The 12257-nt window shown below is 40.0% G+C and overlaps 1 protein-coding gene across 1 annotated transcript; it reads left to right on the top strand.

Moving 5' to 3' along the window:
• LOC148102103 (uncharacterized) lies at positions 1-6831 on the top strand. Its single transcript, XM_087844441.1, has 6 exons — positions 1-126; positions 215-319; positions 432-550; positions 1097-1217; positions 6558-6673; positions 6765-6831. The coding sequence occupies exons 1-6, from the start codon at positions 1-3 to the stop codon at positions 6829-6831; spliced, it is 654 nt and encodes a 217-aa protein (XP_087700567.1).
• Positions 6832-12257: the final 5426 nt, after the last annotated feature.

Raw genomic sequence — 12257 nt, 5'->3', positions numbered from 1 at the left:
ATGGTGGGCCCAGGTCAGGGCGAGGGTGCCGGTAGTGCCGGAGCAACAATAAACGAAACTAAACAGGATTTGAAAGAGGAGGTGGAGCATCTACAAAAAGTGACATACCAGTTGCGCAAGAGAAAAGTATGTAATGTATGTTCTTGTACTTGTTTTTAGTGTTTTCACTGATTACTAATCTTTTACCTTTTCATTTTTACTTTTCTAAAATCAGATGGTGGTCTTTTACAAAAATGATAGGACAGGTGTGGAGAAACTCACACAAGAAGACAATCCAGAAGAGGAGGAGGATGATGAAGCGAGAGAATGGGTTCCTAAGGTGGGCAAGAAAAATCCAGCAGAGTTTCTTCTCCTGCAGTTAAAGATGTAAGTGTTTTGTTTCCACACATCCATGGACAATGAGTAAAATATATATTTTTCTGCTCGAAAAGCAGTCTGTTAGCTCATCTGAAGATGATGGGACAGATGACTGGAAACCCACACAGGATGAATCTGAAAGCTATTCAGAAGAGGAGGAAGAACAAAAACGTAAAAGGAGTCCTAAGATAGCCAAGAAAAACAAAACTGGGTGCCCTGTGCCACAAAGAGAGGTGAGATTCATCCTCAGTTTCAGTGCTTCCACAATCAATCCATCAAAAATGAGCCAAACATATTATCACTTCTATGTCTTCTTAAAGTCAATAAAGAGTTCTTTTGCTGATGGCATGAAGTTGGCTTTAATGTTAGTTGTAAGGTCTTGGGGTTGTTACAGCTTCACCTTGATGACAAACTACACCACCGTCGAACTATAGCATAACATAAATTTCAATGAAATAGTAAGACGAGTGAAATAAAGACATAAAATGATCTATATAACATACAAACATACCTCGCTGGCTGACCCATGCTTTGAGGCAGAAATGAGCACTTTACAGATACTTTTAAGAAACAACTTTCTCTGAATTAAATTGGCTTCTCTTGCTTCAACTTGCCATGCTCACACATCAACATGGGCGTGCATCTCCCTCAGGTGCACCAGTGCATAGTGCAAAACAAAATACATTAACTGAAAGTAAGGCAGTAAAACATATTGTTGTCTTCTCTTAAAACAGATAGTGGCAGCATCTGAAGAGGATGGGACACATGATAGCAGACCCACACAGGATGAATCTAAAGATGATTCAAAGGATGAAGCAGAACATTTGGGACAAATGATTCACAAAGTGGCCATGGAAAAGGTAAAAATTGTCGTCAGTTTCAATGCGTTCAACAAAATATGTCTTTGTATTCTTTTACGTCAGATGGTCAGCTCATATGAAATATGCAAGGAGTAAAGGTATTGAAGCTACATGAGTTTAAATACCTGGAGTCAAGCATCCAAAGCAACAAGCAGTGCAAAAAGCCAGGCAGGGGATGGCAGAGCTCAAGATGCTAAGATTTTGTTTGGGAGTGACCAGAATGGAGAAGATTAGAAATGAGTGCATCAGAGAGACAGCTCATGTTGAGCGGTTTGGAGACAAAGTTAGAGAGGCAAAGCTGACATGATTTGGACATATGTAGAAGAGGCATAGTGAATATATTGTTATATATTCACCTCTTGAGTCACATTAAAGTTTCTCCTTTAATGTGACATTTGATCTTTTGCAAAACTACTGTAGTCACTGATGTGCATTTGTCTAGCTTGGAACGCATATCATGAGGTGGTCCATCCATTGCTCTGTATTCGTCATAAATATCATTTAGCTCGGCTGCTTCTCTTTGTACAACGTTCATGTGACCTTCAAAAGTGTCAGGTGGATGTCCTTTTATAACAGATTTTTTTGCCACTTTGAGCAATGCTTTCCATCTGTCATAAATACTGTCAAAGCGATGTTGCAACCCTTGTAACCTTTCTTTATGGAATTCTTTTCCTTTTTCTGTGAGCATGCGAGGCCTTTCACTTCTACGTTGCTCTATTTGCACTGTTTGCTCTAAAGAGGTTTCATCCACTTGCCTTGCAGCTTGTTCTGCACTGGGAACTTCCATTTCTGTCTCATTTGTGTCTGACATTTTGTTTTTCTTGTAATGCACTTATTTGTTGATGCAAAATCTCTTTTTAACTTGACTTGAGTAATGAATTGTGCCAGGCAGGAGGAAAAGAGCAAGCCCTTAGAGGGAGTTCAAGGATATAGTGATGGAGGATATAGATAGGGTTGGTATGAATGAGGAGGCGGCTATGGATAGAATAAGATGGAGGGAGATGATCCACTCTGTGTGTTCAGCAGAGCGGAGATCAGTACTTCTTTACTTGGCTCATTTTGTGTGGATACGTAGACTGGGACTATTGCAGATGTCTGTGTCTTTTTACTTTCGTGAGTCACTCTATTAGATGTGGTCTCATTGACTGTGTCTTGTGATTGTGTTACCTGATGCTGGGCTTCCTTCAGTTCACTTACTTGTTGCTCTTTGGGTGGTTCTTTGTTTGTCTCTTGTCTTTGTCTTTCTTGATGCAGGCATGTAGGATGCCGTTTTAAGCATGTGTTGCATGTCATCAGCATGTGTTGCATGTCGCGGCCTACGACACTTGTGTAAGCCGTGTCCTGCTCTTTTACAAAACACACAAGAGACCATGCTTCTTTTAGTAGAGTTAGTTGTGAAGATTTTCACTGTATCTTGTCTCTTAGGAATGGGTGTAGGTTGCGGTTTCGTCTTTGGTTGGTCAAAGTCACTTTGTCTTATGGCTTGGTATGATGTAATGGGATTACATGCAATACTTGCCTCCATTGAGAGGAATGTTACAAAGTAACTGAAACGTGGGAATCTTTTGTGCTCCAGCTGGTACTCTGTAGCCTTTCGGTTCCACCTGTTACTTAACCAATCTGGTAGTTTAGCAGCAAGTCTTTGATTCTCAATGCCGTCATTGAGAATGTTCAGATTCTCATTATTAGTCACTGCAGATTGGCAGCTTTGTAAAAAGTCCACAAACTTTCTTAGCTCTGCACTATCCTTTCCTGTGACCTTTGGCCAGGTGTGTAACTTGTCTCTAAAGCCCTTAGCAATGACAAAAGGCTCTCCATAACGTTCATTGAGCATATTCCATGCTGCCTCATATGAGTCTTCAGAGCCAATCAGAAAATAGCCATCTAAGGCTTCCTTAACACAGCCACCAACATACTTCTGAAGAAAAAATATCTTTTCGGCAGTGGGAATGTTCTTTCTCTCTATTAGAGTCTGAAAGGATGCCTTCCCATGCTTAAACTTAAGTGGATCCCCACTAAATACCGAGGGCTCTGGAATGGGCAGTCTACTAGCTGACATAGCTTCTGCCAAAACCTTTACAAGCTCACCTGTGCTCTCATAAGTGACATTTAACTCTCTTCGTGGTTGTAAGGGTTGATTAGCAGTATTCTTGGACTCTGTTACCTGTAAGTTTGCAGGGTTTAGAGTGACTCTTTCTTGCTTTACTGAAACGTAGTCTTCCTCATAAACTTGTAGTTTTGCCTGTGCTGCCTTGAGTCCTTTCAGATTTTTCAACCTTTCAATTTCTCTTCTTAAGTCCTCAACTGACCTTCTCCTTGCAGCACTTTCCTCTTGTTGTCTCTTTATCACGGCCGCTTTCTCCTTTTCTCTTTCTAACTTGCGCTCAGTTTCCTCCTTTTCCTCTAGGAGACGTTGTGACATTGCAGCAGCTTCTTGCTCTGCGGATATGCGTTTGTCTTCTTCTTCAAGCATTTGCATTCTTTCTCTGTACTTCTCTTGTTCTGTCATTATCTGAAGCACAGCCTTTGTGGCTTCATACTCTGCAGCAGCTTCTTGTCTTTTGGAGGAGGAACCATTAGAGAGAACTGTATTGGCTTTAAATGGACTATGAACTGAGACACTAACAGAGCTAGAGGATGTAAATATAGAGCCTGCATCAGGCCATACAATCTCCTCTTGAGTTTCTCCTTTAATGTGACATTTGATCTTTTGCAAAACTACTGTAGTCACTGATGTGCATTTGTCTAGCTTGGAATGCATATCATGAGGTGGTCCATCCATTGCTCTGTATTCATCATAAATATCATTAAGCTCGGCTGCTTCTCTTTGTACAACGTTCATGTGACCTTCAAAAATGTCAGGTGGATGTCCTTTTATAACAGATTTTTTTGCCACTTTGAGCAATGCTTTCCATCTGTCATAAATACTGTCAAAGCGATGTTGCAACCCTTGTAACCTTTCTTTATGGAATTCTTTTCCTTTTTCTGTGAGCATGCGAGGCCTTTCACTTCTACGTTGCTCTATTTGCACTGTTTGCTCTAAAGAGGTTTCATCCACTTGCCTTGCAGCTTGTTCTGCACTGGGAACTTCCATTTCTGTCTCATTTGTGTCTGACATTTTGTTTTTCTTGTAATGCACTTATTTGTTGATGCAAAATCTCTTTTTAACTTGACTTGAGTAATGAATTGTGAACTTGGGTGCATTAATTCCCTTCTTGCTAACTTGTGATGCTGTTGTTGTCAGGCTTAACACAGTTCCTTATTGTTTCTCCCTCCTTGTGTCATCTTTCCAAACATGAACTTTAATGTCTGGCTTCTGGACATCTTTATGAAGAAGCAACTGTGAACTTGTGTGTGTCCATTAACATTTGCAGCAGCTTGGTCCTTGGTGCATTGGCACAATGTCACCACCAGGGGGCCGGGAATCATGCAGGTCCGAGTTCGACTATCACTTCTACGTCTTCTTAAAGTCAATAAAGAGTTCTTTTGCTGATGGCATGAAGTTGGCTTTAATGTTAGTTGTAAGGTCTTGGGGTTGTTACAGCTTCACCTTGATGACAAACTACGCCACCGTCAAACTAAAGCATAACATAAAATTCAATGAAATAGTAAGACGAGTGAAATAAAGACATAAAATGATCTATATAACATACAAACATACCTCGCTGGCTGACCCATGCTTTGAGGCAGAAATGAGCACTTTACAGATACTTTTAAGAAACAACTTTCTCTGAATTAAATTGGCTTCTCTTGCTTCAACTTGCCATGCTCACACATCAACATGGGCGTGCATCTCCCTCAGGTGCACCAGTGCATAGTGCAAAACAAAATACATTAACTGAAAGTAAGGCAGCAAAACATATTGTTGTCTTCTCTTAAAACAGATAGTGGCAGCATCTGAAGAGGATGGGACACATGATAGCAGACCCACACAGGATGAATCTAAAGATGATTCAAAGGATGAAGCAGAACATTTGGGACAAATGATTCACAAAGTGGCCACGGAAAAGGTAAAAATTGTCGTCAGATTCAATGCATTCAACAAAATATGTCTTTGTATTCTTTTACGTCAGATGGTCAGCTCATATGAAATATGCAAGGAGTAAAGGTATTGAAGCTACATGAGTTTAAATACCTGGAGTCAAGCATCCAAAGCAACAAGCAGTGCAAAAGGCCAGGCAGGGGATGGCAGAGCTCAAGATGCTAAGATTTTGTTTGGGAGTGACCAGAATGGAGAAGATTAGAAATGAGTGCATCAGATAGACAGCTCATGTTGAGCGGTTTGGAGACAAAGTTAGAGAGGCAAAGCTGACATGATTTGGACATATGTAGAAGAGGCATAGTGAATATATTGTTCCACATGGAGCTGCCAGGCAGGAGGAAAAGAGCAAGCCCTTAGAGGGAGTTCAAGGATATAGTGATGGAGGATATAGATAGGGTTGGTATGAACAAGGAGGCGGCTATGGATAGAATAAGATGGAGGCAGATGATCCACTGTAGTGACCCCTAAAGGGAGGAGCCAGAAGAAGAAGAAGAACTCAGCTTATTCGAAGAGGATGGAACATGATGGGAAACCTCCACCAGATAAATTCAAAGACAATTCAGAAAAGATGTGTTTGAGGAAGAGGTGAGTTAGCTGCAGTCCATTTTTAGTGAGGTCATGAGGAGGAGTAGAAAGCTGCAGTAAATCTAATGATCGTGCTGGTGTATCTATAATACCAGCAGTGAGTTCTAAGGACTTGGACGGTCCAAAAACTATTTGCTAACAAATCAGCACAGGCACTTATAGTGGTGCACTATTACTAAATGCTTTTACTCACAAATAGGGGGCTAAAGTTCATTCCTTGCAGTTTGATATGTATTTAAACCATCAATACCAACATGAAACTGGTTTATATTTTTTTTCTCCTTATAATATTTTGCATTTCTGTGTGTTATATGTACAGGACAGGGAAACGGCGATGAGCTCATTACCATTACAAAACCAAATTCCAGTTGTTACTCTGAATTCAGTCACTCTCAAGACACCCATGGTAAGAACAATTGATTACAAATGTCAACACACTGTAAATCACACTTGATGAGATTTTCTTTTACAATAAAGATACGCATGTTTTGAAATTAGATGTTTGCCTTTGTGTGTACATTTTAAGTTTTCTTCTACCGAGGCATGTGATCACAAACATGCTTAAACAATTGTTTGGCTTTTTCCCCGCAGAAGGACAAGGTCGCAGTGGAGGTCCCTCCTGGTGTAAGAGCACTCCGGCATAACAAATCTGAATATTACATCTAGATGAGTTAAAGTACCCATGTTTTTCTTTGTCGATCATCGTTTTTCAGATGCAGCAGGTCTATGTAAGCCAAGACACAGCAAGGACGGTGACTCACCAAACCAGTTACTTGAAGAGGTTCATTTTTCATCAGTCAAGTCTCTTTGAAGACACCATACCAAGATCTGGTAACTGGAAACCGGCAGCTGTAGTTAAAATACACAAGTTCAAAGAACTTTAAGGTGAAGTGGTATTTATTTATTTCTGATGTGATCTTTGATAACAACAAGAAAGACCAAAGTGGAATGTCATCTGGAGCAATAATAACCTCAGGTAAATATTAACATTATATTGCACAATATGAACAATGTTAAGTTAATCAACCTAAGTAAATGATTATTTTCTTAAAATAAAGAACAACTGGAAGAGAAAGAGATACAAGAGGAGTCTCTGGAGAAGATGAAGAGTGAAGGCAAAGAAGGGAAGAGAAAAGAAAAAAGTACAGCAGGAGCCTCTGGAGAAGATGAGGAGCAAAAGGCAAAGGAAGGAAGAAAAGATAGAGGCAGAGCCTCTGGAGAAGATGAGGAGTGAAGCCAAAGAAGGGAAGAGAAAAAAGAAAGTACAGCAGGAGCCTCTGGAGAAGATGAGGGGCAAAAGGCAAAGGAAGGAAGAAAAGATACAGTCAGAGCCTCTGGAGAAGATGAGGAGTGAAGGCAAAGAAGGGAAGAGAAAAGAAAAAGTACAGCGGGAGCCTCTGGAAAAGATGAGGAGCAAAAGGCAAAGGAAGGAAGAAAAGATACAGTCAGAGCCTCTGGAGAAGATGAAGAGTGAAGCCAAAGTAGAAAAGAGAAAAGAAAAAGTACAGCAGGAGCCTCTGGAGAAAATGAGGAGCAAAAGGCAAAGGAGGGAAGAAAAGATAAAGGCAGAGCCTCTGGAGAAGAGAATTAAGATTATGCAATAAAAGAAGGAAAAATCCACATGGCGAGAGAAAGTCTCAGAAAATAAGGTGCATGAAAGAGTTGTTAATTAAAAGTGATCATCTAATGAGTTACTGTCACGTTTATTTTCTGGAATCACTGGTGCTCTCAGACATGACATTATATAATTTCACCATATGTGAGATCAGTCAAATTAAGAAAGGAGACATGCTTCTTGAAGAAGTAAAAGTCAAAGCTTAAGACATATTGTCAGTATGTAATGGCTGAAGTTTTGGGGTATGTTGTACTATACAGTAAAACCATTTGATGCCATTTGGTCCTATATCTACACAAGTTTCAGTTGTAAAATCATAAGACTAATAAGTTCACATAAACTTCATAACTTAATCAGAATGTACATAGAGGTCCTACCACTGGGGGAAAGACCAAGCACCACAATCTACCACATCTTCTGAACCACTTGCTCTCATCCACATAGGGAGCCGCATTGAACTTGTTAATCTAACAAAAGAAAAAGTGACCTCAATTTTGCAGCGGTTTGCAGATTTGTTCTCCCCCCTGCCTGACTTTACTTTGCTTATACAACGCTATTTTGAAACGCAGCCTGGGGTGATAATGCATTCATAGCCTGACTCGAACACAACAGGCAAATTGTTCAGAAGAAAATGGGCAAAATGTTCAAACTGGGAGTGATAGAAGAGTAACACATTGTGTAGTGTTTCCTCATAATTCTTGTAGGGAACAAAGATGCGTCTATATAATCTATAATTGTTAATCAGTTCTTGATAATCCCTTTTCCGAAACACAGACTAATCAGTGATTACTACCACCTGGACTATTGAGTCTTGTACTAAATTAATCTGGATTAAGTTAAAACCGCTAGTGCTAGGGTGACTTAACCAAACTCAGATTGCCTATAAAACATGGGGTGGAATCAAAATAGCTATACCAATGGCTGCAGAAAAGTGAAAGTGGTCAAACAACATCATTGAGCATGACAAAACACTTTTGAAGACAGCAGTCTCCAGATACCTCATCATTGAAGACAAACGACACACTTCTATTGTGGAGAAAATTCGGTTCAAATCAATTTTATTTATATAGCGGCAAATCACCACAACATTCGCCTCAAAGCACTTTATATTGTAAGGTAGACCCTACAATAATACATACAGATGTAAACCCAACAATCATATGACCCCCTATGAGCAAGCACTTTGGCGACAGTGGGAAGCAAAAACTCCCTTTTGACAGGAAGAAACCTCCGGCTGAACCAGGCTCAGGGAGGGGCGGGCCATCTTCTGCGACCGGTTGGGCTGAGAGAAGGAAGACAGGATAAAGACATGCTGTGGAAGAGAGACAGAGATTAATAACATATATGATTCAATGCAGAGAGGTCTATTAATACATGGTTAGTGAGAAAGGTGACTGAAGAAGAAATGCTCAGTGCATCATGGGAATCCCCCAGCAGCCTACACCTACAGCAGCATAACTAAGGGAGGATTCAGGGTCACCTGATCCAGCCTTAACTATATGCTTTAGCAAAAAGGAAAGTTTTAAGCCTAATCTTGAAAGTAGAGATAGTGTCTGTCTCCAAAATCCAAACTGGTTCCACAGAAGAGGGGCCTGAAAAGTGAATGCTCTTCCTCCCATTCTACTTTTAAATACTTTAGGAGCAACAAGTAAGCCTGCAGTGCGAGAGCAAAGTGCTCTAATAGGGTGATATGGTACTACAAGGTCATTAAGACAAGATGAGGGCCTGATTATTTAAGGACTTGTATGTGAGGAGCAGGATTTTGAATTCAATTCTGGATTTAACAGGGAGCCAATGAAGAGAAGCCAGTACTGGAGAAATCTGCTCTCTCTTTCTAGTCCCTGTCAGTACTCTTGCTGCAGCATTTTGGATTAAATGAAGGCTTTTCAGGTAGTTTTTAGAACATCCTGATAATAATGAATTACAGTAGTCCAGCTTAGATGTAATGAATGCATGAACTTTTCCAGCATCGCGCTGAGACAGGATATTTTTAGAGATGTTGCGCAAATGAAAGAAAGCAGTCTTACATATTTGTTTAATATGTGCATTGAAGGACATGTCCTGGTCAAAAATTACTTCAAGGTTTCTCACAGTGTTACTGGAGGCCAAGGTAATGCCATACAGAGTAAGAATCTGGTTAGATACCATATTTCTAAAATGTTCAGGGCTGAATAATCTCAGTTTTATCTGAATTTAGAAGCAGAAAATTAGAGGATATCCAGGTCTGCCCTGGGACAAACCTGTTGGACTTACAACAGATGGAGCGCCCGCAATGTGTGGTGAAAAAAGTGAACTATTTGGCAGGATTCGAGTAAAAGATGCAGGATGTGAACTGTACGGGTGAGTTAACAGCATATCACTGCATCATACACCAGCAAACGCTGTGTAGTAAAGTCCTAAAAATGGAGCATGTAATGAGTACTGTAGCGCAAAAGGTCAATTTTATTCTAGCTAAAGACTGAAATTTACGGTAATTTAAACAATTACCGTAAATTTCAGTCTTTTGTGCAGGAAACAGATTCAGAGTTTGCCGACATTCCTTATCATACAGAGGTCCATTGGCTGAGTTGGGGGAAAAGTTCTCAATAGTGTTTTTGAGGTCAGCAAGGAAATCTGTCAGTTCATGGACATGGCATGTATGTTGCGGTGAAGGCATTTCAAGTGAAGGTCTTAAATAACCTAGCACCATCTTATCTTAATGACCTTGTAGTACCATATCACCCTATTAGAGCACTTCACTCTCGCACTGCAGGCCTACTTCTTGTTCCTAGAGTATTTAAAATTAGAATGGGAGGCAGGGCCTTCACTTTTCAGGCCCCTCTTCTGTGGAACCAGCTTCCTGTTTGGATTCAGGAGACAGACACTATCTCAACTTTTAAGATTAGGCTTCAAACTTTCCTTTTTGCTAAAGCATATAGTTAGGGCTGAACCAGGTGACCTGGTAGCAGGCAGAGCATCCAATGTATGTTATCATTTGGGACAATGTGAGCTTTCACCGTGGTCCAAGAATACGTGCTTGGTTTCACAATGAGCAGCATTTTATAAATGTGTTTCTTCCACCATACGCTCGCTTTTTGAACCCTATTGAGGATTTTTTTTTCAGCTTGGAGATGGAAAGTCTATGACCGCATCCCTTACACACAGGAAAATCTACTTCAAGCAATGAATGGAGCATGTGGTGAGATAGGAGTGGAATCTTGCCAGGGCTGGATACGATATGCTAAAGGAATCTTTCCTTGTTGCCTTGCAAGGGAGACCATAGCATGTGATGGGGATGAAGTCCCGTGACCTGACCCAGCACAGAGGCGTGATGCTGGGGCAGAATAAATGATCTGAATATGCTTTCACAAACAAAAACAAAAGATATATGATTTCTTCTTTTTTTGCTGCAGTTCTTTTTTTGTTTGTCAAGAATGACTACAAGAATAACTGAATGAATAAATCTTATTTTCCCGCTATCCCACCGTGTTTTGAATTTTTGTCTGTAGTGTGTAATCGTTGCTAAGTTTTGTTTGCATATTGGATGGTTTTGTGTGGTTTTTGACAGTACTGCTTAATTTTGAGTAAAGTTCACATAAGTTTGGGTTAAATGTTTGGTTTTGCAAAACAAGTTTAAGGTTTTCTGAGTGTAGCTTGAATTTTGCAGTTTGTGTTTAGTGTTTTGAGACAAAGAGATGAGATTTTAGGAAATGTGTTTTAGCAATTCAGGAAAACTGTAAGCTGGCCTTGGAAGAGTGGCATCACCGGTTAGAGGAGGCAGAAGTGGAAACTCTATGGAAAAAAAAGCCCCTCACCCAGACCATGACACATGTCACCTTTTTCACTCAGTATGTGTTAACAGATCTCTCTGCATTGAAACATATGTGCAATTAATCGCTGGCTCTCTTCCGCAGCATGTCTTTTATTCTGTCTTCCTTCACTCACCCCAACCGGTCGCAACTGATGCCAGCCCCTCCCTGAGCCTGGTTCTGCTGGAATTTTTCCTTCCCACTGTCGCCAAACTGCTTGCTCACAGAGGTTATATGACTGTTGTGTTTTTCTCTGTATGTATTATTGTAGGGTCTGCTTTGAGTTGACTGAATAAATAAAATTGAATTGAATTTTTCTATGCGTGGTGGTGGAAGGTCTATGACTTTCAGCCCTACACCACTGAAATTATATTGGAGAATATGAAACTGTGGATTCTTGTCAAAGCTGGGTTTGGCACAATTTTTTTTTCCCACATTGCCTGGCAAGGGAAAATATTACCTGTTATGTGAATAAAGTTCTCAGGACAGAACCCACACAAAGCCTTGCGGATTTGGAATGAATCTTTCAATTACAGTAATGAGCTTTTCATTTAGTTTTTTTTTCAATGTATTTATTTATCTATTTGTTATCAACATTCAACACTTCATGTCACTCTAATTATGGTATCTCTTGTCAATACATTTACAATTTTTCCTGCTAACTACATGCCCTGAGTGCTGTGTCTTCAGTTATTTGAGTAGTGCCTAATGAATGCCCTGTCCCAAATATATTTTTACTTGCTGCATTGATGATGTGAGGACATTGTTTTTAGGTGATAGTTTAATTTTGACAGAAAGGTCTGGGGTTTTGTGAGTGTAATTAAGATTTTTGGATTTATGTTTAAGGTTTAGAGAAAAATGAGGTTTCAAGAAACGTGTTTTAGCAATTCAGAAAAACTGTAATACCCCACTGAGTTGGGCTTTGAATAACTTGGAACTTTTAAAACTCACAGAGGCCCTGTCATTGGTCAAAAACTTAAATACAACCATCTACCCCATTTTCTGAACAA

Source organism: Neolamprologus brichardi, chromosome 7 (genome assembly GCF_056152115.1).
Source record: "Neolamprologus brichardi isolate AB-2024 chromosome 7, ASM5615211v1, whole genome shotgun sequence".
NCBI lineage: Eukaryota > Metazoa > Chordata > Actinopteri > Cichliformes > Cichlidae > Neolamprologus > Neolamprologus brichardi.
This window is presented reverse-complemented; position numbering and strand designations above follow the sequence as displayed.

Bases quoted from the DNA above. Each gene is read 5' to 3' on its own strand.
- LOC148102103 (XM_087844441.1), top strand. From the start codon at position 1: ATGGTGGGCCCAGGTCAGGGCGAGGGTGCCGGTAGTGCCGGAGCAACA. The intron at 127-214 runs GTATGTAATGTA...TTCTAAAATCAG, and splicing joins ACCAGTTGCGCAAGAGAAAA to ATGGTGGTCTTTTACAAAAA. The intron at 551-1,096 runs CAAGAAAAACAA...AAAACAGATAGT, and splicing joins AAAAGGAGTCCTAAGATAGC to GGCAGCATCTGAAGAGGATG.